Source organism: Theropithecus gelada, chromosome 11, assembly GCF_003255815.1.
Source record: "Theropithecus gelada isolate Dixy chromosome 11, Tgel_1.0, whole genome shotgun sequence".
NCBI classification, from domain to species: domain Eukaryota; kingdom Metazoa; phylum Chordata; class Mammalia; order Primates; family Cercopithecidae; genus Theropithecus; species Theropithecus gelada.
In genome coordinates, this window is record NC_037679.1 from 91635278 (window position 1) to 91660145 (window position 24868).

Consider the following 24868-nt stretch of genomic DNA (forward strand, 5'->3'; position numbering starts at 1 on the left):
GTAAGTGCACTGTGTACATGATGGTGTGTGTGAGTGCACATGTGTACGTGACAGTGTGAGTGCTCGTGTCCATGACAGTGTGAGTGCACGTGCATCCATGATGGTGTGAGTGCACGTGTGTCCATGATGGTGTGTGTGAGTGCACGTGTGTCCATGACGGTGTGTGTGAGTGCACGTGTCCATGACAGTGTGTGAGAGTGCATGTGTGTCCATGATGGTGTGTGTGAGGGCACTGTGTACATGATGGTGTGAGTGCACGTGAGTCCATGATGGTGTGAGTGCATGTGTGTCCATGATGGTATGAGTGCACATGTGTACATGATGGTGTGTGTGAGTGCATGTGTACATGATGTGAGTGCACGTGCGTACGTGACAGTGTGAGTGCACGTGCGTACGTGACAGTTGTGAGTGCACGTGCGTACGTGACGGTGTGAGTGCACGTGCATCCATGATGGTGTGAGTGCACGTCTGTGACAGTGTGAGTGCACGTGCATCCATGGTGTGAGTGCACATGTGTACATGACAGTGTGAGTGCACGTGTGTCCATGACAGTGTGAGTGCACGTGTGTACATGGTGTGTGTGAGTGCACATGTGTACATGACAGTGTGAGTGCACGTGTGTACATGACAGTGTGAGTGCACGTGTGTACATGGTGTGTGTGAGTGCATGTGTGTCCATGATGGTGTGAGTGCATGTGTGTACATGATTGCACGTGTGTCCATGATGGTGTGAGCACACGTGTGTACATGATTGCACGTGTGTCCATGACAGTGTGAGTGCATGTGTGTCCATGATGGTGTGAGTGCATGTTACATGATAGTGTGCATGAGTGCACGTGTGTACATGGTGTGAGTGCACGTTACATGATGGTGTGTGTGTGCGCATGTGTACATGACAGTTTGAGGGCACATGTGTACATGATGGTGTGAGTGCATGTGTGTCCATGACACTGTGAGTGCAGATGTGTCCATGATGGTGTGAGTGCATGTGTGTACATGACTGTGGGTGAGTGCATGTGTACATGACAGTGTACATATGTGTACATGTGTGTGGATGTGTGTACATGATGTGTGTACATGTACTTGACAGTGTGTGCCATGTGTACATGATGGTGTTCTACGTGTACATGGTGTGTGTGTGAGTGCACATGTACATGATGGTGTGTGTGCCATGTGTACATGGTGTGAGTGCACGTGTGCATGGCGTATGTGTTAGTGGACGTGTACATGAAAGTGTGTGCCATGTGTACATGACGGTGTTTGTGAGTGCCCATGTACATGATGGTGTGTGAGTGCAGGTGTACATGACTGTGTGCCATGTGTACATGATGGTGTGAGTGCACATGTACATGACGGTGTGAGTGCATGTGTACATGACCTTGTGCCATGTGTGCATGATGGTGTGTGCATGAGTGCACATGTACATGACGGTGTGTGTGCCATGTGTACATGATAGTGTGTGAGTGCACATGTACATGACAGCATGTGTGAATGCACGTGTACATGACGTGTGCCATGTGTGCATGATGGTGTGAGTGCACGTGTACATGAAGGTGTGTGTGCCATGTGTACATGACGGTGTGTGTGAGTGCATGTGTACATGATTGTGTGAGTGCACATGTACATGAAGGTATGTGTGCCATGTGTACATGATGGTGTGAGTGCCATGTGTATGTGACGATGTGTGTGAGTGCATGTGTACATGACGGTGTGAATGCTATGTGTACATGATGGTGTGAGTGCACATGTGTATGTGAAAGTGTATTATGTGCGTATGTGTACATATAACTGCACATGCATGCATAACTGCATGTCTGTGCATGTGTGTACATAAAAATGTATGTGACTCTGCACATGTGTGTATGTAACGGTGTCTTTGCACATGTGTATATATGATCGTGTTGTGCACGTGCCTGTGTGGTAATGACCATGGTGAGGCCAGGGGCTCTGGTGGCATGCCGGGGTCTTCAGGCTGGCGTGGGGTGGGGTGGAGTGGAAGCGGCTGGTGTCCAGCTCTTGTCGCCAGGAACCCCCTTGCTGTGTGGAGACAGCTGGAAGGCTAGAGCACAGGGGCTCCAGGTGGCCATGCTCAGCAGGACATGAGGGCTGAGGGTTAGGGATGTGCTGCATGGCCACCCTGTCGTGTGATGGGTGCCCTCTGCTGTGGGTGTGAAGCCCACAGAGCGTGTGTCCAGGGACACGTACTTAATGGGAAGAGGTGCACTCGGGTGGAGAATGGAAAGCTGTTCTGAGTGAGACGGTTCCTGTCCGGTGTGTGAGTCGAGCCGAGCCCGGAGGTGGCTGTGGTGGGCCCTCCCCAGCCCGTATCCCAGGGCGTCACAGCGCGAATGCCGGTCCAGCGTGTCCGGTGTGTGAGTTGGGCTGAGCCTGGAGGTGGCTGAGGTGGGCCCTCCCCATCCGCGTCCCAGGGTGTCACAGAGCAAATGCTGGTCCAGATTTTCCGTTTGTGGCAGTCGCGACTTGAGAAAATTAAAGGTGATTTTGTGCATTTTAGAGCATTTAGGTCCAAGGCTCAGGCGGTGCTAAGCAGGTTTCTAGTACTGCAGATGTCTGGTGGAATGTTCTGGAATCGCACTGGGGCTGGGCAGTGCTCCCTCGGGGACTGGCCCCAGCACCTAGTGCCCCAATCTTTGTGACAGTTGGGAGCCCCCAGGAGGACAGTTTTGTCCCCTCCAAGCACAGCGTGGGGCTGCATGCAGTGCGGACTTCGGAGCCCAGGCCGCTCACGTGTGTGCCTGCCGTGTCTCCAGCTGAGTGGACCCTGTCGATCCTTGGGAACAGGATCCGTGTTCTCAACAGACAAGACCATGGATCAGCAAGCAGCTGGTCAGAGATCCTCGCTGGGTGGGATCAGGGCCCTGAGCAGAGGGGCTGGCCGCACTCGTGTGGAGGGGCAGGGTTGCCACTGCACGGAGAACTCGGAGGGGGGCCACAGAGCCCTGAGTGCCAGGAGGAGCCAGACTGGCAGGGACTCGGGGAAGAGCGTTGGGGGAACGGGCTCACCCAGATCCCTGGTCAGAGCGAGCTTGACTGTGGCTGGGCTGAGTCCCTCGGGGCAGGCCTGGGAGGGAGTTAGTTCGATTCATAGGAGGTCCTGAGAATAGGAGGTCCTGAGATGGAAGGGGCCTGGGAGGGTGCGTTCTCCAGCTGTCTCTCCTCCTAACCAGGGCTCCAGCCCCACATTCTTGCTGACGCGTGGCTCGCCAGGCCCCTCAAGTGGTCTCCCTTGGCAGCTCTCAGGGAGAGTTCAGAAATGCCTCCAGAGATCCTGGGGCCAGAGGCAGGGGTGCCAGCCCCACAGCCCCACCGCTCCCCTTTCCCATCCCCAGCTGTCTCTTCACGGGCCTAGACTGGAGGTCAAGGGCTGCCCAAGTCCTGCAGGGCCTGAGGCAAGCGTGGGCTGTACTGGGTGCACTAAGTGGGGGCCTCCAGTGGGCGCTGCAGAGCCCAGAGCTTTCCCTGGTAGTGATGGCCACGGGGCCGCCGCGTGGCACAGCCTTTCCTGAGGGCTTGAGCCCCAACCGGAAGGCACCCTCGCAGGCGGGCGCACAGCCCATGGGGCCTCGGCGCTGTGGGGAGGGTGCACAGGCAAGTCCAGCTCTGGCGTGTGTGCTCCAGGGCCTCACCTGCAGCTCCTGGTGGCTGTGGCTGTTGGCTGCAGTGACTTGATTGCTTGTTAATTGCTCATTAATTGGGTAATTGGTGTTTGAAGCCTAAACACTCATAAAAGCTGAATTTGCTGAGTAAGCAAGCATGGCATTTTTCAGGACCCGCCGCCCGATTATTTTGTGTAACCAGGTGCAAGGGTACCTCCACCTCCCAGGACAGCGAGAGGAACTCTGGTGGGCCTCAGTGCGGCGGGGCCCTGAGCAGAGGGTGAGCGTGGCCTCCGTGGCTTCTGCTACAGATTCAGAGCCTGGATTCAGGACTCAGAGCCCACCCAGCCCCACCCCCAGGCTGCACCCTGGTGGCTCCCAGGCACTCGGTCCTCAGTGTCCCCACCGGGCAGCAGGTGGGTCTGTGGCAACTTGCGAGTGAGCCCAGTATGAGCCACATCCCCACACATTGCCCAGCCCCCACCCCTTGGACCCCACAGCAGCTCCTTCCAGGCACCCGCTCTTCCAGTCTCCAGAGAAGAAAGGCCTGGGGGATGGGCGGGAGGCGTCAATGCCAGGATCAATGTCAGGGAGGGAGGAGCTGGCTGTCAGGTGGGCCAGGAAGCCCCAGCCCCGTGCTCCGGCCCACCCAGTCCTGCCCTCCAGCCTCATGCCCACCCAGTCCAGTCTCCCAGCCCCGTTCCCCCACCCATCCAGTCCTGCCTTCCAGCCCCCACCCACCCAGTCCTGCCCCCCAACCCTCTCTCAGTTGACCCCAGGTCCCTCCCGCCAGGTGCCGCCTTCCCTCAGCCTTGTGCCCCATTCCCTGTGGGTCACCCTGAGAGTGTGCTCAGCTGGTCCTGGCCACCTACCCACTCTGGTCCCTGGCACACCTCCGTCTGGCCTGGTGCAGCAGCAGAGCCCAGCCCCACACTGTCTCCTGTACCCAACCCTGCCAGAATGGAGGCCAGACATCCCCTCTCAGTGGGCTCCACACGCCCCCTGACCCGCGTACCACGCACTGTCCCTGCCGGCCATCCTGTGGGCTTCCGAGCCACCTGCAGTGTATGTGGTGCCTGCTCTGGGCTCACCACATCAGCACTTGGAAAAAGGCTCCAGGGCAAGCCCACTGTTCGCTGTACCTGCCTCACCCAGGGGGGGACGCTCCCCGATGTCAGGAGAGCTCCTGGCCTCACACCTATGGCCCCACAAGCCCAGATCCCCAGCTCTGAGTCCTGGGCTCAGCTCCAGGCCCTTGCTGAGTGACCATGCAGCTGAAGAAAGTGCTTTTCCTCTGAACCTCTACTTCCTCACCTATGAAATGGGCTGATACTGCTGTGACCCTGGGGGCACAGCCCCACACCACACCCCTACCCCGAGGCACATCAGGAGCAAATCCACTCAATGGGCCCCACCCATCCCATTCCATGCCAGTACTGTGGGAGGCCAAAGGCACCTCACCCTCAAGTGCCAGAGTTGGGCCCTGCGGCTCCAGGCTCCAGTACCCACACCCGTAACCCCCTGCCTACGAGGAGCCAGCAGCCCCCCAGTGGTCACGCACCCCCCACCCTGGAGATAGCTGCCTGGCTGCGTGGGGTGAGTGCACATATGCCCCCCACCTGGCCGTGCCCCGCCCCCCCCCCCAGGCAGCCCAGTTCTGCCCATGGAGGGGAAGGGAAGTGGAGCCCGCGCTGAGCCCGCATGGTGGAGGAGTACGGATTCACAGGACTGAGGCAGCCGAAAGGGGCTCTCCAATGATGAGACATTTCACACAGTGTGAAGCTCAACTCGAAACCTTCCCAGGTGCTCCTTGCCCTGGGGGCCACCGGCACCACGCCAGCCCCTGCCCCTTATTTCAGCCAAATCACTTGATTGGAATACATTCTGTATCCCGCCCGAGTGTGCAGCCCAAATGAAGGCGGGCCCCTTGGCACTGCCATCTGGGAAGATGGGGTCCCACAGGGCAGGGCACGGGGCCCACAGCCACTCATGCTCCTGCCCCATCCCTTCCAGAGCTGCTCCCCCGACCGCCCCGAGCCATCCAGGGAGCTGGAGTTTCCAGGCTGCAGGTTCAGACAGAATAGGTCAAGCAACCGAGCCGCCGTCTGCCCCACAAGGGCCCAGCACAGGCGGCACAGGTGGCCCTTTTCCCCACTCAGTGGCATGCGGCTCCGTGGCAGGTCCTGAGGTGCCCACATGCCACATACAGACATTGGGACACATGGCAGGACACTGAGGGCAGAAGCCACCAAGGGCAGGATGACCAGATGGTACAGGGAGGGGTCGGGAACTGGCACACGCAGGATGCACCATGGCACATGTGCACATGGCAGATGCTCCTCGTGTCCCCGGGTACCTGGGTGTGCACACACGGCTTACCAGTGCCCATGGAGGACACGTGTGCACACTCAGGCCGCACACACTCAGCCAGGTGGGGCTTCTGCACCGGCATTCCCAGCAGCTTGGCCTCTCACTGACGCTCAGGCCAGGCCTTTCCACTCCGTCCCGCCCACGCCTTGCCGCTGTTCGAGGCACCTCGGGTCGGTGCAGGCGCCCATGTTGTGGGGGCATTTTTTCTGCTGGTGAAGAGGGGTCAGGGCCCCCTGCCCCAGGTAGTTGTGTTCAGGAACCTTCATGCAGTGCCTCGGGGCAGAAACCCGGCCCTCACTGGCCCTGCCGGAGCAGCCTTGGCCCTGCCTCAGCCTCTCTCCCACCCACCGGGCCCAGGCAGCTCGCCTGGATGAGAAGCTGGGGAGGTGGAAGCAGAGGCTGGCAGTGTTTCCAGCACCTTCGTCCAGTGCAGGGCCCAGACCCTCCCCAGGACAGCCCCTTGGCCCCTCTGTCTCCTGTCTCCTCCCCATCCTGCCTGGTCGGGGCCCAGACACCGAGGGACCCCTGGGAGCGGCAACCTCAACGCAGGGTCCCTGCTCATGAATTTTTCATGCCTTTGTTTGAGCAGTGGGATCAGATGGCCCCTGAGCGCAGCAAAGCCGTAATTAACGCTCGCGCTGAGAAGGGAAGGCGTCCTTTGCTGCTTAATAGCCGTGCTGATTGGTGTCTCCCCGTGTGCGGGGCTGACAGGCAGCCCCGACCCCAGCCCGTAGCCGCCCAGGGTCTGGAAGGGGTGCAGGGAGGCCTGGGTGATGGGGGCCAAGCTCCCTCCAGGCTCTTCGGGTAGCAACGGTGCACTGCCAACTGGCAGGGCCCGTGCCCGGCTGTGGGGTGGGCCCAGATGCCTCTGAGGGATGGGGGAAGGGAGAGGTTGGTGGCAGTGGTGGTGACAGTGACAGTGAAGATGACACTGATGGCAGCTCCCATTTATGAAGCCTGGATGCCAGCGGCTGCTGTCCCGAGCCTGCCACGCATGTTGCCTCCTCCAACTTAGAAGCCCCATGAAGGTGCCGCTGTCTCTGCAGATGAGAAACCGAGGCTTGGAGAAATGAAGAGACCTCTGCCACGGTGTCCAGTGTCCATGAAGCAGTGGGGCCAGGACCCGCCCAGACCGGGTTCCGCGAGGCAGTGGGGCCAGCACCGGCCCAGACCGGGCTTGCGAAGCAGTGGGGCCAGGACCGGCCCAGACCAGGTTCCACGAAGCAGTGGGGCCAGGACTGGCCCAGACCAGGCTTGCGAAGCAGTGGGGCCAGGACCCGTCCAGACCAGGTTCCGCGAAGCAGTGGGGCCAGGACCGGCCCAGACCGGGTTCCGCGAAGCAGTGGGGCCAGGACCGGCCCAGACCGGGTTCCGTGAAGCAGTGGGGCCAGGACCCGCCCAGACCAGGTTCTGCGAAGCAGTGGGGCCAGGACCAGCCCAGACCGGGCTCCAGGGTACACGTTAACTCTGGGCTGTGCCCAGCATTTGACACCCCAGGGCCGGGGCCCAGAAGCTGGGGGAGGTGTCAGGAGCCCCCAGGGAGCTGGCAGGCGGGGATGCAGTTTCCTGTTTTCAGCAGGAAGCAGCTGTTGGTGCTCATGAGAAGTCTCCAGGTGTTCAAATGTTGGCAGCCAATTTTTAAAAAATAAATCAGGCCAAACCAAACCAGTTTGTGGCTTTAAAAGCCACGTCTCAAGGCCGTTGTCCACCCACGGGTGAGGGTCTGGGAAGGCCACTAATTAAAAGCCATGTCTCGAGGCCGTTGTCCACCCACATGTGAGGGTCTGGGAAGGCCGCTAATGGAGCCTGGAGGTGCTAGGCATCCCCACCTCACAGCCACATCTGTGAATATGGTGATACGCAGTGGCCCCTGGGGTGGTCGAGGAACCCACTGTCATGGAGGAAGAAACAGGTGCCTGAGCTTCTCAGTCCCACCGCAGCTCTCACACCCAGCTTGGGATAGAGGTGGGGCAGATAGAGCTGCCCAGGGCCTGGGGGAGCTGAGCTGTGGGCTTAGGGTGGGGAGCCCTGGCTCACACCTAGCCTCTGACCCTCGCTGCTGAGTGGTCTGGAACCCCTGGCAGGTGCCTCCCTCTGGCTGCCCCACACCTTAGGCGTGAGGGCCAGAGCCCTGGGCAGGAGGAAGGAAGGGAGTCCAGTGTTTCGGGGGCAGAGGCTGTCCCCACGGCCACTCACCAGAATCACCCAACTGCTACTTCCCGTCCCAGGCACCCGGGTTTAAGTGGTCTAGGGGCCCCGAGCCTTGGCACGGTTTAAAACCGGACTGACTGAGGGCATGGGTGGAGAGAACAAGCACTGACAAGTGGTCTCGAGGGCCATTATTGGATGGTGAGGCCAGACAGACTCAGAGGGGCCTTGTAGGCTGGCAGACCATGGTACAGGGAGCTGCTGCCTGCTGGCTGCTGTTGGAGCTCAGGACGAGTAGAGAAGGAAAGACTTGATGTCAGGGTCTCCTTGTGGCTGCAGGAGGGCTCACCTTTCCAGCCTTGGCCGTCAGGATCATAGACAAGCATGAGCACTGCCAGGGCTGAGAGACTCTAAAACTCCCAGACTAAGACTTCATCTACTCCAGGGTAGAGGGCATCTTCTCGGTCTTGGCTTTGTGGGCAGACGATGATGGTGACGATGATGGTGATGGTGACGATGATGGTGAGGATGGTGATGGTGACGATGGTGGTGAGGATGGTGATGATGATAGGATGGTGACAGTGGTGATGGTGGTGAGGATGGTGACGATGGTGAGGATAGTGACGATGGTGATGGTGAGGATGGTGACAATGATGGTTGACAATGGTGAGGATGGTGATGGTGACAATGATGGTAATGAGGATGAGGGTGATGTGATGGTGACTGGTGAAGATGGTGGTGAGGATGATGTGATGGTAATGATGGTGATCATGGTGATGGTGGTGAAGATAATTGTGATGGCAGTGCTGTTGAGGATGGTGACACGACGATAGTGATGATAATGGTGGTGGTAATGAGGATGGTGATGGTGGTGGTGTGAAGATGGTGATGACAGTGGTGATGGTGATAGTTGTGACAATGGTGATAGTGATTATGGTGATGGTGATGGTGAGGATGGTGGTGATGGTGTCGATGGTGAGGATGATGGGGATGGTGGTGATGAGAGTAATGGTGATGGCAATGAGGATGATGATAGTGGTGATGATACCGTCGTATGTGTATAATGTACTATATATCAAGCACTGCCTTAGTGCTTTGCACATATTCACTTATTTAAGTCACACACTAACCCTATGAGCTGTAAGGGAGAATCCTGTAAGTTGTTCCTATTTACAGAAGCATAAACTGAGACACAGAGAGCTCAAGGCCTTGCCCAGTGTGGGGCAGTGAAGCATGGAGCCAGCGTCTTCTTTGGAGCCTGAGTCTTGGCCTCCTGACCATGCCCAGCATGTCCCTTCGGGGCCTGGGGTCTGTCCTCTGCCCCCAGGCATTCCTGCCTATCCCAAACCCACACAGGGTGATGTTCCCTGGGCCACTGAGCCCAGCCCCAGCCCCGTGAAAGGTCGCCTCATTCAGGCGGCTCCCAAGAGACAGATGTGTCTCTCCTTTTCCTCCTTGCCCTGATTAATTGCCTCATTCCATGCCGACTCCACTGCAGTTAAACATTAATTCGGTAGGACTTAATAACATGAATTAATTCACGCCCCGCCTGCGCCTGTCTGACAATGCCGTGCTGTTTGGTTAATTAGAGGATTCATGCACTTGCTGGAAAGCTTGTTGGAAAGCACCCCTCACTGCCTCCTTGCTGTTGGATACATTAAACCCTCGCCTGTGCGGTCAGCCTGGCTGGGTCCAGTCACAGACCTGAAACCCATGGGGAGATCTGTAACTAGGTCTGGGCTTGTGGGAGCTGCTGGCTCCAGCCCATGGGTCTCAGGGCCAACCCAGGCTTAAGCAGGGATCTGGGTGCAGGGACAAGAGCAGAGGCCAGACTGGGCAGGTGGCCCCTAGGCCACGGGTGCACCCGTGTGGCCCCAAGTGTCAAGCTGCTCTCAAGGCCTGATTGGCTGAAACCCGACAGTCTGGTGGGATTGCCGTTTCCAAGTCGAAGGCTCTGCAGCGCAAATTAAGCAGGGAGAGGCCTTCCTGGGGTCCCCAGAAGTGCCACTGTGAGGTCAGAGGGCACCTGACGCCCCCATAGGCCTCCGAATGCTGGAGGGGCTGCCTCCTGTCCCGCCTCCAGGGCCCACTCCCTCTCTGCCCTCCCCAGGCTCCCCGTGTGCAGAGGGCACCCTCGGCACAGTCTCAGCTCCTGCTTTGCCCTCTTCTGGCCCTCTCAGCCCTGGCGTGTTCTGGCATGTTCTGGCATGTTCCTCCCCTCCCCTGCGCTCCCTGCAGGAGCTTGTATGCCTGTTCTGGGCCTTCCCCTGCCCCACCTCCTGGTCTTTGCTTGCTTTGCTCCTGGCTGAGCCTGGGCAGTTCCATTTCATACTTTCCTCAGCAGACACCAAGGCCCGCCCATATCACAGCAGGGGAGATGGAGGCTTCCAGGGGCCCAGGGCCACCAGCAAAGCTGGTCCACATGTCGGGGTCCTGTGCCCAGCCCTTGGCAAGCTCTGCACCTGCAGCCTCCGGGGCGGGACGGGCCTGGTTCTGACTTGGAGCCCTCAGTACTTGTGTGGTGGGCCCAGCTGGACGGGTGCGGGTGGGACTGAGGCCCTTCTCCTCTGCCTCTCATCCTAAAGGCCAGACCAAGGGAGACCCTAGGAGAGGGCTTGGCCATGGCGGAAAGGCCACACCAGGAGGGACCCTAGGAGAGGGCTTGGCCACGGCTGTGTAGCCAGAAGAGGCTCCCACCTTCCTCTCTGTGTGGGAAAGAACACGCGCCGTGGGGGTCCTGGCCCAGCCCACCAGGGCAGCGCACAGCCGGGACAGACAGCCTGGGGGAGCCTGTCAGCCTCAGGAGATCCCCCCCACAGGCCCACCCCAGCTGCCCGGGGTCCCACCAGTAGGAGTCACCTGGAGTGTGACTTGTCACGCGCTGGGAGCGGCCTTTTCTGGCTGCAGAGTGTCTGCTAAAGCGCGTTTCACACCGTGCCGTGAACTCCGTCACCAAAAAACTCTGCAGCTGCAGCTGGACATGGAGGGCGGCCATGCGTTCGATGACCTGCATTAATCCAGGGGGCTCCACACAGGGGGGCGCCGCCCACACGTCAGGCTGGCACTCGCCACCCTCCATGCCCTGGGGGGTTTATCTTCCACCATATCATTCGTTCGACGTGAATACCTCATAATTGCAGTTGTCAGGAAGGGATTTTTCCTCTTCTGATTCTTTTAGGGGACACTGCAGTCAGTGTGTTCTTGGTAAAGCTCTGCTCACTGAAAATGGAAAGCGGATTTTTTTTCGGGATTATCACACCCCCACCCTAACCAGCCAAACTGACAGGCGGTGCTGGCATCCAGTGTCTAAGCCTGAGCGGCCGTGGCCCTCTGTGCACTGCCAGCCCCTCCCCAGCCCCCGGCTGTCCTGACCCCAAAGGCTCCCAGGCTCTGCCCACCATGAGGAGCTGGGGTGCCTGGATCTCCCAGCCCATGTGGTGCCATCGATCCCCTCGGGGGTCACTGGGGACAGTAGGGCTGTCCTGGGCCAGAGGCTGCCCTCCTTCCTGGCTGTGCGGAAGGCTCTGGCTGGCCTGGGATGGGGGTCTTCATGGCCGCCCTGCTTTGAGGGTCTGACCAGTGAGGGCTCCTCTCAGGCTGCAGGGCCGGTGTTGTCCCCACCGCTGGTGAGTTGGCCTGGCTGTGCCCCATTGTCCATCGCACCCAGGGGGGCTGTGATCCAGGTCTGTCTGGTGCAGTGCCGGGCCCTGGCCCACGTTCCTCCTAACCACCCCGACCACCGGGGCCTGCTGGCACCTCCCACTCCTGGCAGCAGCCAGGGCGGCCCCCCCGCCCCGTGCCCCTGCAGCCTGGCTGCTACCATGCCCCGAGCGGGTGACACCAGTTGGTGCGGCTCTGACTCACTTCTGTCTCTCTGTTCCTGCAGTGCGACAGCGAGAGCGGCCCGGACGACAAGGTAAGCCCAACGTCTTCCTCCTGGGCTTGGCTGACGGCCCTGCCCTCCCCTGCTGACTCTGGCCCTGCGAGGTGGGCCCTGGAGACCAGGCAGAAGGTCGGGCACTGGGGGGATCCCCCTGCCCGGTGGGTGCAGGGAGCTTGTGGCCTCCCAGTTGTGGTGGTGTTGGGGGGTGCTGGCCTCTCCTGGCTGTGGAAGAGCCTGTCCAGGGCTGGGGCCAGTACCATGGCTGGCGGGACACAGGCCCAGGTGGGCATCCGTGCTGCCCCAGCCAGGAGGGTGCCCTGGGCAGGGCTGCCGTGGGGTCGGGCACACCAGCTCCAGCTCCTGGGCAGCAGAGGGCAGCTGGGCCCGTGCCCCGGGACTGGCCCCGTCAGTCCTGAGGGAGCAGGGGCAGAGCCCAGCCCCCACCTTAAACCCAGTAGCCCCCAGAACCAGGCGGTAGGTGCCCAGCCTATGACCACATCACAGTCCCCCTCAGTGTACAGGAGCAGCACAGTCCCCACTAGTGCAGGATTCCTGCAGCCTGAGCCAGGAATGAAGACCCTGGAGCAGCCCCTGAGCCGTGTCCCCTCAGAGCCTCGAAGCAGCCTCCATGGGGCTCTCCTTCTGCCCCAGGGCAGCTCCCAGGCCCGGGCCTGCCCCACTTATCCCAAAGCCTCTCAGGGAGGAACCGTCACCTCCTGTGGCCGAGGAGCATCAGGCCCAGGAGGGTGAGGAGGCCGGGCACGCGGCGTGAGGCCCTGGCCCGTCACCACTGCGCCTCACTGTCCCCCTGTGACTGCCAAGGGCCACTCAGGGACACCTGGATAGGGGTGAGGGCCCTGCCAGGTGTGCCAGGGAAGTGGACACCCCGGCCTCAGAGACGGCCCTGCAGAGGCCCAAGGCGGACTGCATGTGTGCGACGATTCTCACTTGGGCCAGGGAGACACTGCCCTGGGTTTCCAGGCAGGCTTTTATGAATGGAACAGTTCCACGAGGGGTCTGCACAGGGGTTAGGGGACGCCCACAGTGGCCTGTGTCCCAGCAGGAGCTGTCTGGGCTGTGGGGTCTCACAGTTGAGGGCCCGGTGGGGGTCCAGATATTGGAGCCAGAGTGGCGGTGGCTGGGAGAGGAAAGCTGGGTGGTTCAGTTGGTGATGCCCCAAGAAGTCAAGGTAAGTTGCCACGGAAGCCAGAGGCTGGGCTGTGCTGGCTCCTTCGGTGGCTGCGGCCTGGGCTCTGGGGCAGGCGCCACGTGGGCCGTGGTGTCGGGCTCAGCCACGTCTGGCGCTGCAGCTTCCTGGGCTGCTTCCAGCCACGGTGTTCCTGCGCCACGCACCTCTCCTCGCCCGTCCATGGATGGACAGTGTTGGGGACGTGCCCTGGTGGTCACAAAGCCCACACGAGTGGCCTCACCCGGGACCCTGTGTGGCTCCGCGTGGCCCTCAGCCCCTGCCCACAGCGCCTGCGCTCAAACCCGGAGAGGCCTAACATTTCACCGGAGTGACGCTCGTCCTGATCTCAGGAACGCTCAAACCCAGACAGGCCTAACATTTCACAGGAGTGATATTCGTCCTGATCTCAGGAATGCTCAAACCCAGACAGGCCTAATATTTCACAGGAGTGATGTTCATCCTGACCTCAGGAACGCTCAAACCCAGACAGGCCTAACATTTCACCGGAGTGACGTTCGTCCTGATCTCAGGAATGAAATGAGGTCACGGGCACCTGGGAAAGAGCCACTCACCCCCTCCCCACCTCCTTTCATTTAAAAGCAGTTTTTGGGGAAGACACTCCACAACCAAGGGCTGCTCTGAGGAAGGCAGGAAGGAGAGGATTTCTAGAGCCTGGGGCCTGCTGGGGGCTCCCTCTCCCCTCCTCGCCTGCCTTACAGAGGTGAGGCAAAGCCACCTGCGGCCCCGGAGGCCAGGTCCACGTGGAGTAGGTGATGCTGGCGGGGAAGGCTGATGGCCACCCCTATAACCGCACACCCTCAGTGTCCAGCAACCAAGGGTAACGCCAGCCTCTGGGACCTGACAGGTGTCTGTGCAGGCTGTGCCTGCAGTGATGCGGCCCCTGCCCGGGCCTGGGCTGGAGGCCGAGGGGTCCATGGGAGAGCACGGGCTGAAAGAGGATTCTAGAATGGGGTCAGGTAGAGTCCGCGTTTGTCTCTGAGACGCCTGAGCAGCCCCAGGGGAGATGACCAGCTCTGGGCGGTGTCCGGGAGGGAGTCCAGGCCAGGGCTCCACACACAGAGGGTCCCGGCAGTCAGGTGAGGCCGGCGTTCCTGCACACAGGATTCTGGCAGGCAAGGTTGGCATTCCGTGCTGTTGGGGCCGTGTTGGGGCTTCCTGAGGCTGTGGTGGCCACGGGTCCTGAGGAGGACGGCAGGAGAGGGAGGCCACGGGTCCTGAGGAGGACGGCAGGGGAGGGGGAGGGGCTGCCAACCTTTCTCCAGGGCAGCGCTTCAGGTCACGCCCACTCTGGGGAGAGCAGTGAGGCCTGGCGGGGCGGGAGCGGAGAAGGCAGCTCCACCAAACACTGAGTCCCGGCGATGGTGGCTCCTTCTGGCTGCTGCAAGGTCTGAGCGCCAGCGGACGTGGGGCAGGGTGCTGGCAGAGTGGGTGGGACCCGCCTGCGGCCCCGTTTGCTTCTGTTGGGGGGCAGCTCCCGGAGGCCGGGCAGAGCAGCAGAGTGGGCCAGGAAAACCTCAGGGGCCTCTCCTGTTGGCTCGTCAGCCTGTCCATCTCTTGTGACCTTGGGGCGTGCTCTGAGGGGGGTCCCAGGCTGACTTGACAGAAGCCAAGGTGGGGACAACCCTGGTGCGTTCTGGGAGCCGGCAGCGCGTCTCCTGCAGCAGAGCGAGAGGGAGGAGCCCAGAGCATGCAGCAGGAGTCTCTGTTTCCTTCCGAGTGCGTGGGATGCTGCACCATAGGACACCCCCGTCCAGACGTCTCCACGTCTCTGTGGCATCCAGCCCGAGGCTCGGAAGTCAGCTTTCTGAGTTGGGGAGAGCTGGGAGGGTAGGAGGCCTCGGTCCCTCCTGGTCTTCTCTGCGCGGTGCTGGGTTCAGGTGGTCAGGAACTTTCTCTGGGCAGAGGGTGTGTGTGGAGCCCATCCAGACGCACACAGAGGCATAAGCAGGTGTAGGAAGTCAGCCAGCGCCCCACTGGCCGTGACCAGCCCTCCTCGCTACCCACCGGGAGCAGAGTCATCCAGATCTCTGTCTCTGGGCACCGCTGTGCAAGGCCGGCACCCCTGCCAGGGAGCAGGAGGCAGAGGCAGGAGGGACAGAGCCCTGCAGGCTCCAGATGGCAGAATTCCTGGCTCTGAGACGGGAACATGGGGGTGCTTTGCATCAGCAGTGCCCAGAGCCCCCTCCGCAGCCCCGGGCTTGTGTGGAACCCATCTGTGAACTGGATGTGGAAGGAAGGTCCCCGAGTGCCCACGTTTACAGGGACCCTCGGAGACCCTCACTCAGACCTGGGAAGCCCATTGCTCACATGGCCTGGCCGCTCCCAGTGGGCAGGAGATGGAGAAGCCACAGACAGCATCCTGGGTGGGGTCTGTGGCGGTGACCCAGCAGACATGCAGGGAACAGCCCTGCCCGCGAAAGCAGATGCCGGGGCAGGTGGCAGTGCACCTCGAGGAGCCTCCTGGACGCGGTGGTGGGGAGGGCGAGGGTGCACGTCTCAGGCCAGTGTGCTTCCATGTCTTATCCCACATCTGTGGGTTTGAGCTCGGTCTGGGGTGCCAGCTCCCACCAGGCCAGCCACCCCTTGGGGACTCACCCTGGGCTCTCCTGCCACTCAAGGTGGAGACTCTGGGACTGCCCTCCTCCACGTGAACAGACTGACCGAGACACCTCTCCACCACCTCCCTCACGCTGTGCCCGCTCAGTCCCCGCTCCCCAGAGGCCACCCGCCCTGCGAAGCCCCTCCTGGCCCTTGGCAGCTGATGGGAGACTCCGGTGCTGCCAGAAGGCCCCTTCGCAAGTCTGTGGTTTGTGTCTAACCGCATTTTCCTTGGAAAAGTGTGGGGTGAAGAGCGATATGGGGCTCTATAGGCAGCTGCCAGGTGGTGGTGGCCTCGCTCCTCCTGCTGCTGGTGGCCGCCACGGCCACCTCAAGGGACAGCTGTCGGGCCTGTCTGCAGAAGCCCACCAGGAAGCACCTCCAGTGCTGGGCCTCGGCCAAGAGCACCGGCCTGGAAGGGGCAGGGCTGGGGGACAGCGGCATGAGGTCAGACATAGCGTGGGGTAGACTCCGCAGGCAGCCCACCATCCACAGCCTCCATGTTCTGTCTGCAAAATGGGGCCACAGTGGAGCCTGGGCAGAGGGGAAAGCTGCCCACCACCCCGAGGCCAGACCCCCATACCCAGCCCCTCCCCAGCAGACCCTTCTTCTGGTGGGGCGCTGGGCCTGACTGGGTCCCCTCTGAACCTCTGCCGTCTCGTCGCTGAAGTTCGTAGGTTCTTGTTCTCGGGAACTGCGAGTTCAGGCACTACCAGCGGGACAGACAGAGGGACGGCTGGACGGCTGGACAGGCTGGAGGCCCCTGCCATGGGCACTCACCCCACAGGACAGAGGGACGGATGGACGGCTGGACAGGCTGGAGGCCCCTGCCATGGGCACTCACCCCACAGGACGGAGGGACGGAGGGACGGATGGACGGCTGGACAGGCTGGAGGTCCCTGCCATGGGGCACTCACCCCGCAGGACGGACAGAAGGGTGGATGGACGGATGGACTGGATGGACAGGCTGGAGGCCCCAGCCATGGGGCACTCACCCTGCAGGACAGACAGAGGGATGGATGGATGGATGGACAGGCTGGAGGCCCCTGCCATGGGGCACTCACCCCACGGGACAGACAGAAGGGCGGATGGACGGCTGTGCAGGCTGGAGGCCCCTGCCATGGGGCACTAACCCCGCAGGACAGACAGAGGGACAGATGGATGGCTGGACAGGCTGGAGGCCCCCTGCCATGGGGCACTCACCCCGCGGGATGGACAGAAGGGCGGATGGCTGGCTGGACAGGCTGCAGGCCCCTGCCATGGGGCACTCACCCTGCAGGACGGACAGAAGGGCAGTGGACGAATGGACAGGCTGGAGGCCCCTGCCATGGGGCACTCACCCCGCGGGACGGACCGAAGGGCGGATGGACGGCTGGACAGACTGGAGGCCCCTGCCATGGACACTCACCCCACAGGACAGGCAGAGGATGGATGGATGGATGGACAGGCTGGAGGCCCCTGCCATGGGGCACTCACCCCGTGGGACAGACAGAAGGATGGATGGATGGCTGGACAGGCTGGAGGCCCCTGCCATGGGGCTCTCACCCCACGGGATGGACAGAAGGACGGATGGACGGCTGGACAGACTGGAGACCCCTGCCATGGGCACTCACCCCACAGGACAGACAGAGGATGGATGGACGGCTGGACAGACTGGAGGCCCCTGCCGTGGACACTCACCCCACAGGACAGACAGAGGATGGATGGATGGCTGGACAGGCTGGAGGCCCCTGCCATGGGTACTCATCCTGCAGGATGGACAGAAGGGTGGTGGACAGCTGGACAGGCCGGAGGCCCCTGCCATGGGTACTCACCCCACTGGACAGACAGAGGATAGATGGACGGCTGGTCAGGATGGACAGAAGGGCAGTGGATGGCTGGACAGGCTGGAGGCCCCTGCCATGGGCACCCCGCAGTTGCTCGTCTTCCATGGGGTCCTGGGAAATTTCCAGTGTGTGGGTTACGCCTTTGTTATATCCAGCCGCTGGCAGGCCGGGCAGGCACCTTCTGAGGAAGGGTTGCTGCATGTATCTGCAGCTCACGGAGGCTTTCTTCTGTGTGTCTCACACCCACCCACCCCAGCCCACTCCTGGGAGCCCCGTTCTGGGGGCTTTGGAGGCCCATCCATCCTTCCCTAGGGACAAGTGCAGGGAGCGGCGTCCCTGGCACTGCTGTCTCTGGTGAACTTGGACCAGGACTCTCTTTGCTGGACATAGATCCTACCCACACCAGGTGACCATGGGGTGACCTCACAGGGTGTGCGGGGTTCTGAAGCCGCCACCCTCCTGCCTGAGTCCTGCACTTTGACTTGGGGCTGCTGAGCCCAGAAGGGCCTTGAGAGGGTTGGCTCAGTGGGGCGTGGGGGCCTTGGGTGGTTGGGTCCCCGAGACAGGCCATCTGTGCTCTCTGTATGGCAGGCTGCGGGGCCCTGCTTGCCTGGGTCCCACGTGGTAGAACTCGGCGTTTGGTGGGGGCCTGCTGGGGGCAGGAAGGGGTGGCGCCCCACCCTGAGCTGGTATCCGTGCTTCGCTGGAGCCAGGCTGAGGGCATGGGCAGAAGGTGCGGACCTGTCCGTCCCTTTGAGGACCGAGATCATGACCACCACAGAGTGAGCACCCGGGTCCTCAGATCAAAGGCCCAACAGCCAGCGAGGCCTCTGCACCGGTCCCAGCAGAAGCGGGGCCTGGCTGAGGCAGTGACATCACAGACTCGGGGCAACACGGGCGGAAGGGGGTCTCAGCGTCCCACAGCTGCTGTAACAAGTCCCCGTAAACACAGTCACTCAGAACGGCACAAGCTGGTGGCAGCGGTGGAGCTGGAGGTCCAGGGCGGGTCTCACCAGACTGAAGTCAAGGTACCGACCTCAGGGGAATTGGTTTCCTGCTTTTCCCAGCCTCAGAGGCCCCACTTGGCTGTACCTGGGCAGCTGCTCCGCTCCACGGGCCTGGCCTCGCTCACGGGGCTCCAAGAACAGAGCCTGGATTGTCCTGAGGGCCCCGTGGTGTCCCCGTCGGGGCAAAGGAAGATTTAGGATGCACTGGAAGCCCAGAAGTCCAGAGAAGGGGCTCAGAGCCATCAGTCACCACGGGGCACCTCGGGGGTCCCACGAACACCACAGCGGGCATCAGACCCTGAAGCGTCGGGAAGGGCCTCGCCGCCTTGGGAGGGGTCAGCAATTAGTGGAGGACCCTGGGCAGTGGCAGGGAGCAGTGACAAGGGCCCCCATTCAGGCTTTCACCCCTGGCACGTGGAGGAGGTGCTGCCCTGCCCCAGAAGCCTCGAGGGCAACCCACACCCTCAGGAGGCCCAGCTGGGGGTGTCATTGCAGGGCACCAGCAGAAACGGGGGTCTGAAAACAGCGGCCCAGAGTGGATTTGGAACAGACCAGGGTGTCTCAGAAAGGATGTTTCATAAGGTGGGTTTTGATTAGTATGTTTAAATAAATGTAACTCAATTGATGTTAAACATGCATCTTAATGCTTTTCTAAAATGTGCAGTTGGGCCAGTTGCGGTGGCTCACGCCTGTAATCCCAGCACTTCGGGAGGCTGAGGCGGGCAGATCACTTGAAGTCAGGAATTCGAGACCAGCCTTGCCCACATGGCAAAACCCCGTCTCTACTGAAAATACAAAAATTAGCCGGGTGTGGTGGCGGGTGCCTGTACTCCCAGCATTTTGGGAGGCCGAGGCGGGCGGATCACCTGAGGTCAGGAGTTTAAGACCAGCCTGGCCAAAAAGGTGAAACTCTGTCTCTACAAAAAATACAAAATTAGCTGGGTGTGGTGGTGCGTGCCTGTAGTCTCAGCTACTCGGGAGGCTGAGGAGGGAGGGTCACCTAACCCGGGAGGTCAAGGCTGCAGTGAGCTGAGATCGTGCCATTGCACTCCAGCCTGGGTGACAAAGTGAGACTCGGTCTCCAAAAAATTGAAAAATAAAATGTGCAGTTGGAACTATATCTCGAAACCGGAAACCAAACATTCTGAAGACAAGCTTGTGTGGCTTTTGGCCCCATCCTGCCCCCTGCTGGGGGTGACCTCCACCGCAGACCTTCTGAGCCCTGGTTTCCTTGCCTGTAAAATGGAGTCGCGCCGGCCCGGGCGGCTGTGGGGATGGCCGAATTCGATGCGTTTGGGGGAGGTACGCGTTTCTTGTGATTTAATATTTAACAAATGTTAAACCTGCGCTGTGCACAGCTCTGCTCGGTTGGGAATGCAGCCGTGGTGTATCTCCGGAGGGGGTCACGGCTTTCCCCGGCAGGCAGCCCCGGGCCGTGGTGTCCCACGGCCTTCACAGTAGCCGCCCCACCCGAGCGTGAGCGTGGGGGCCACGATAGCCGCCCCACCCCATCGTGAGCATGGGGGCCACGGTAGCTGCCCCACCAGAGCGTGAGCGTGGGGGCCACACCCACAAGTCCAGCATCATGGTGTCAGTTTCACGCTCCCTCCAGAGGCCCCAGAGGAGGATCCTTCCTGCCTCTTCCCACTCCTGGTGACCCCGGCATCCCTGGCTGGTGGCCGCATTGCTCCTGTCTCTGCCGCCGTCCGTCCTCATGTGGCCCCTCCTCTGTGTGTGTTTTTGTGTCTCCTCTCCTCAAAATGATGCCAGTCCTCGGATTTAGGTTCACCTGGATAACCTGGGACAGCCCCATCTGAGGATCAGGATGGGTGGGGGCTTGGGGCCTGCAGGTGGCCCCACCTTTCTCCCGGAGGGCACTCGTGCCTGCGTACCAGCCTGCAGGGCCGGTTGTGGCCTCAGGGTTCGGGAAGGCGCTGCCATCCCTGGCTCGGCACAGCATCCCTGGGCTCTTCCCCCAGCCCCTGGGATCCTCTCTGCTCAGAGGCTTTCCCTGGTTCTGCGTTTCCGCGAAGTTCCGGCGCCTTCTGCTCTTTCTCCAGGAGCTGAAATCCGCCAGGATTTGCATTTCCAGGCCGGCAGCCTCTGAGCATCTCTATAGGTGGTTCTGGCTTTTGCTTTTCTCCCGACGTTCTGGATGGAGATGGTGAACGCAGGGTTCTCCGGGCTCCCCATGAAACCGTCCTCGGGCCTGGGGAGCCTGGCCTACCCCTCACCTATGCACCACAGCCCTGCTCAGAGAGCGCACACCTCTGTGGCAGGCAGAACCACAGAGTCATTCCATGGCAAAGCCACACTGCTAGCATGGCTGTGGCCTGCAATAGCAGGCGCAGGCCTAGGCCCAACCCCCCAGGCCAGAGCCTGCTAGGCGTGTCTGAGTGTTCATCCTATGGGATGCCCCTCTCCAGGCCTTTCTGCTGCCCCCACCACCCACCCCTGTCCTGTGGGACGCCCCTCTCCAGGCCTTCCTGCTGCCCCCACCACCCACCCCTGTCCTGTGGGATGCTCCTCTCCAGGCCTTGCCTGCCGCCCCCCACCCCTGTCGGACCTGCTGGCATCATGGTCACTGGGCCACACAGCCCAATTCAAGGATATGTGCCCCGCAGAGTGGCAGCCTTGAGGAAGCAGTCTTGTGGTCTCCCGGCCCCAGCACTCAGCTAACCATGGCCAATTGGAGGCTGGGTGCCCCCCAGGGCGGTTCCCAGGGTGATCTGGTGTCCCAGGGTGGCTGGGGCAGCATGGCTGAGAGGACCCTATGTGCCCTGCACTCCCTGGTAATGGTTGGGGTCTCCAGCACCTTCCCATGATGATGACCCCCCCGCCCCCCCCGCTGCATAACGATGACAGACACAGTTACAGTGTTGGTTGCTGAACCATAAGCTCTGGATAAATGTGCCTCTGAACACCACCATCAAGTCCCTAAGTGGATTATGTATATTTGGCCTGGAAGCCTGATATTTAATATCAGCGTGCTCTCCTGTGAATGCTTTTCTTTCTCCAGATAATCTATTCCCACTCTGCTTCCTTCTAGACTTCTAACCTCGTTACATCTTTCGTATCAGAGCTACTCTCCTTTCTAAACAAAACAGACCTGCCTCGGGTTCTCAGGGTCTAGTTTCACTCCCAAACTGGGGCACAGGGCTGTGGGGCAGGGCTCGAGGCTGGGTTTTCGACCCCGTTGACCCAGGCCAGGATCTCTACCTGTTCCAGGACAGTCAGTGCTGAAGGCAGCCTCGGGACTGAGGTTGGAAAGTGGGGTTGGAAGTCTCGTTTGTGGGAGGAAGATGGCTTCTCCTGTGATTGGAGTGGTGAGGTCCCAAGAGAGAAGCTGGCCACATTGAGTCTGTGGCTGTAGCCCAATTGGAGCTGGCTAGTTGCTGCCCCTCAATTCCTTCTTTCTGATCCCCCAACTCCCCGGACCCCGGGCCCCCGTGCTCTATACCCGGAGAAGGAGCCGATGGCAGCACAGCTTCTTGGGGCTGAGGATACACTGGCCCCATCTATGCAGGGACCCCAGAGCAGGGCCCGGGGATGGCATCCCTCCCAGGGCCAGGCATGCAGGAATGGGCTGAGCTAGGGTTGTGCCTGAGTCTGTCTTCTCTCCTCCCCTCCCGCTGCCCGTTCCCTCTCTGTGGGCCTCGCCATCCAGACTCCTGATAGACAGAAATGACCTCGGCACAGCGCCCCTTCATGGCCTGTCCTCACGGCCCCTCCTGGCTGGCTTTGCCCAGGCCAGCACCCTGGGCCTGACTCTAACCCTGACATCTCCCTGAGGGCTCCACGCATCTCAAATGGAACAGCCCCATCCCCATCTCAGGAGTGTCCCTGCTGAGCCATGAGCCCTGCAGCCAGCCTGCCGGCTCAGCCCAGCTCTGCCCCAGACCAGCCACGCCAGCAGCACGTCTGTTTGCTCGTCAGTGAGACGAGTGGTGACCTGTCCAAGTCCTGAGAGTACAGGCTTCAGGGCCCTATGGCTTGCGGCACGCGGTACATCTGGAAGTGCACAAGTGCATGCTGTTTTCATGGCAGGAAACAGCAGGACTTTGGGGGCCACTTGTTGCTAAAGGGAATACGTATATTTGGTTAAACAGTTCAAATAGAACCTGAGGGCTGGAACTCCCTGGCTGAGGCCGACCTTGGCGATTCCTTCTATACCATTGGAGGTGTCCTGCGCATGTTGGCGCCTTTGGGAGCAGAAAGTGCTGGTCCATCTTGCAGAGGGCTCCATCGAACCCGTGTGGGAGCCGCTCCTGCGGTTTGAATGACTGCAGCTTCCCCCATGGATCGGCCCTGCCTGGGCCAGGCCTTCCAAGCCCAGAAATAGAAACGTGGCCCCAGCTCCCACCTCAGTCCCGAAACCTGTGCCCAAGTCGTCTGTCCCTGGCCCGACCAGAGCTGGCCTCCCTGTGTGCCCTCAGCCACGCAGCAGCTTGGAGGGACCCGACCTTAAACACTTCCCAACTGCCCGGTCCAGAGTTAGGCCTGCCCTCCCTTACTCGCAGTTGGTGTCCTGGTTTTCTGCCGAGTGGGCGCTGGGATGGAAGGTCCCGCCCTGGGTGTCTGGGTCGGCCAGGCGCACATAAGCGGCCTTTGCAGGAAGGCCTGGCTGGGTCTGGATCCGAATTCAAGCGCCCCACCCTAAGGGAGAGCCAGGTGCTTCGTGTCCCTCCCGGGGGGTTCAGGGCGGTGGTCTTGGGGGGTGCGCTGTGCAGCCGTTTGCAGCTGCAGCAGCTGCTTGGAGCTGTCTCCGACTTTGCACCCCGGTTTCACAGAGGGAGAAACCGAGGCCCAGGGAGGGCGGGACTTGCAGCAGGTGGTTGGGGGGAGGGCTCCTCTCTTAAGGTCCCAGCTCTCCACGGTGGCAATGAGGTCGCTCTTTTTTCCTTTTATTGAGACTGGGTCTTGCTCTTGTCACCCAGGCTGGAGTGCAATGGTGAAATCTCGGCTCACTGCAGCCTCCACCTGCCGGGCTCAATTGATCCTCCCACCTCAGCCTCCCGAGTAGCGGGGGCCACAGTCTTGCGCCGCCAACTCCGGCTAATTTTTTATTTTGTAGAGACGGGGGTGTCCCTATGTTGGTCAGGCTGGTCTCGAACTCCTGGGCTCAAGTGATCCGCCCACGTCGGCCTCCCAAAGTGCTGGGGTTACAGGCGCCCGCCACCGCGCCTGGCTGTCGCCCTTTCTGACTCAGTTTCCCCTTCTGGGAGCGGAGTGGCAGCTGTCCACAACTCTTTGTTGTGAGGACCGGAGGAGCGGCGCCCACACAGCGCTTAGTGCGGTCGGCGCTGCGCGCGCTTCCCCGGGTGACCGCGATCGGAGGCAGCGCGTTCGGACCCCGGGCCGGCGGCGGGCGCGGGTAGATCGGCGCCTCGGGGCTGGATTAGTCGGGTCTGCCCGCGCCCCGCCCCCGCCCCGCCCGCGCTCCCGCCTCCCGCGCGCCCAGCTCCGCGCCCGCCGCCTCGGGTCCCGCGCCGCGCCCGACGTCCGCCCGGGGGCCGAGAGCGCACCGAGTGCCGCCCAGAGCGCGCAGAGCCGGCGCGGCGGACATGCGCGTCCCCGGCCCGAGCTCCGGCTGAGCAGGGCACGCGGGGAGAGGGGTCGCCTGGACGGGCCGGGGCCACCCGGGGCCCGCGCTCCACGCCCGCTTCCATGCACCCCGGTTCCGGCCCCGGGACTAGTGGCGACCGCCTGGGGCGCCGGCGAGGTGAGTGCGCGCTGCGGACTCCGGAGAGGGATCGGGACTTTGGGGGACAGGGGAGAGGGAGAGACCGCCCCTAGAAGAGCGGGACGCCCGAGATCCCCGGGCCTTCTGCCCACCCCGCCTCTCCCGGAGCCGAGCGCGGAGACCGCGTCCTCCCGGGGGCGCACGTGGCGGCCGGCGGACAGAGGTGCGGCGCGGCCGAGGGTCCCAAGCCCGGGTCGGGCACCTGGGATCCGGCGGTGGAGGCGGGGCCGAGCGTTGTGGGGGGCGCGCGCCTTTGTCTGCGCCCCGGTGCGGAATCGGCCACCCGGGTTCCCTGCGCCGCGCTCACCTGCCCCGAGTTGGAGTTCTTTGTCTGGGGCGGGGCGCGGCTAGCCCAGGCTGCGCCGCGTGTCTGGCCGAGGCTGCTCCGCGGGTCGGGTCCTAGCAGACAAAGCGCGCCCTGACCTCCGCCCGCCACCGGGATTGTGCACCTCGCGGGGGCTGAGGC

The 24868-nt window shown here is 61.6% G+C and overlaps 1 protein-coding gene across 1 annotated transcript in view; it reads left to right on the forward strand.

Moving 5' to 3' along the window:
- FBRSL1 (fibrosin like 1) overlaps positions 1–24868 on the forward strand; it is a 96475-nt gene that overhangs the window by 45739 nt on the left and 25868 nt on the right. The window contains 1 exon segment of the mRNA XM_025402799.1: positions 12022–12051. Within this exon segment, the coding sequence (XP_025258584.1) occupies positions 12022–12051 (30 nt within the window).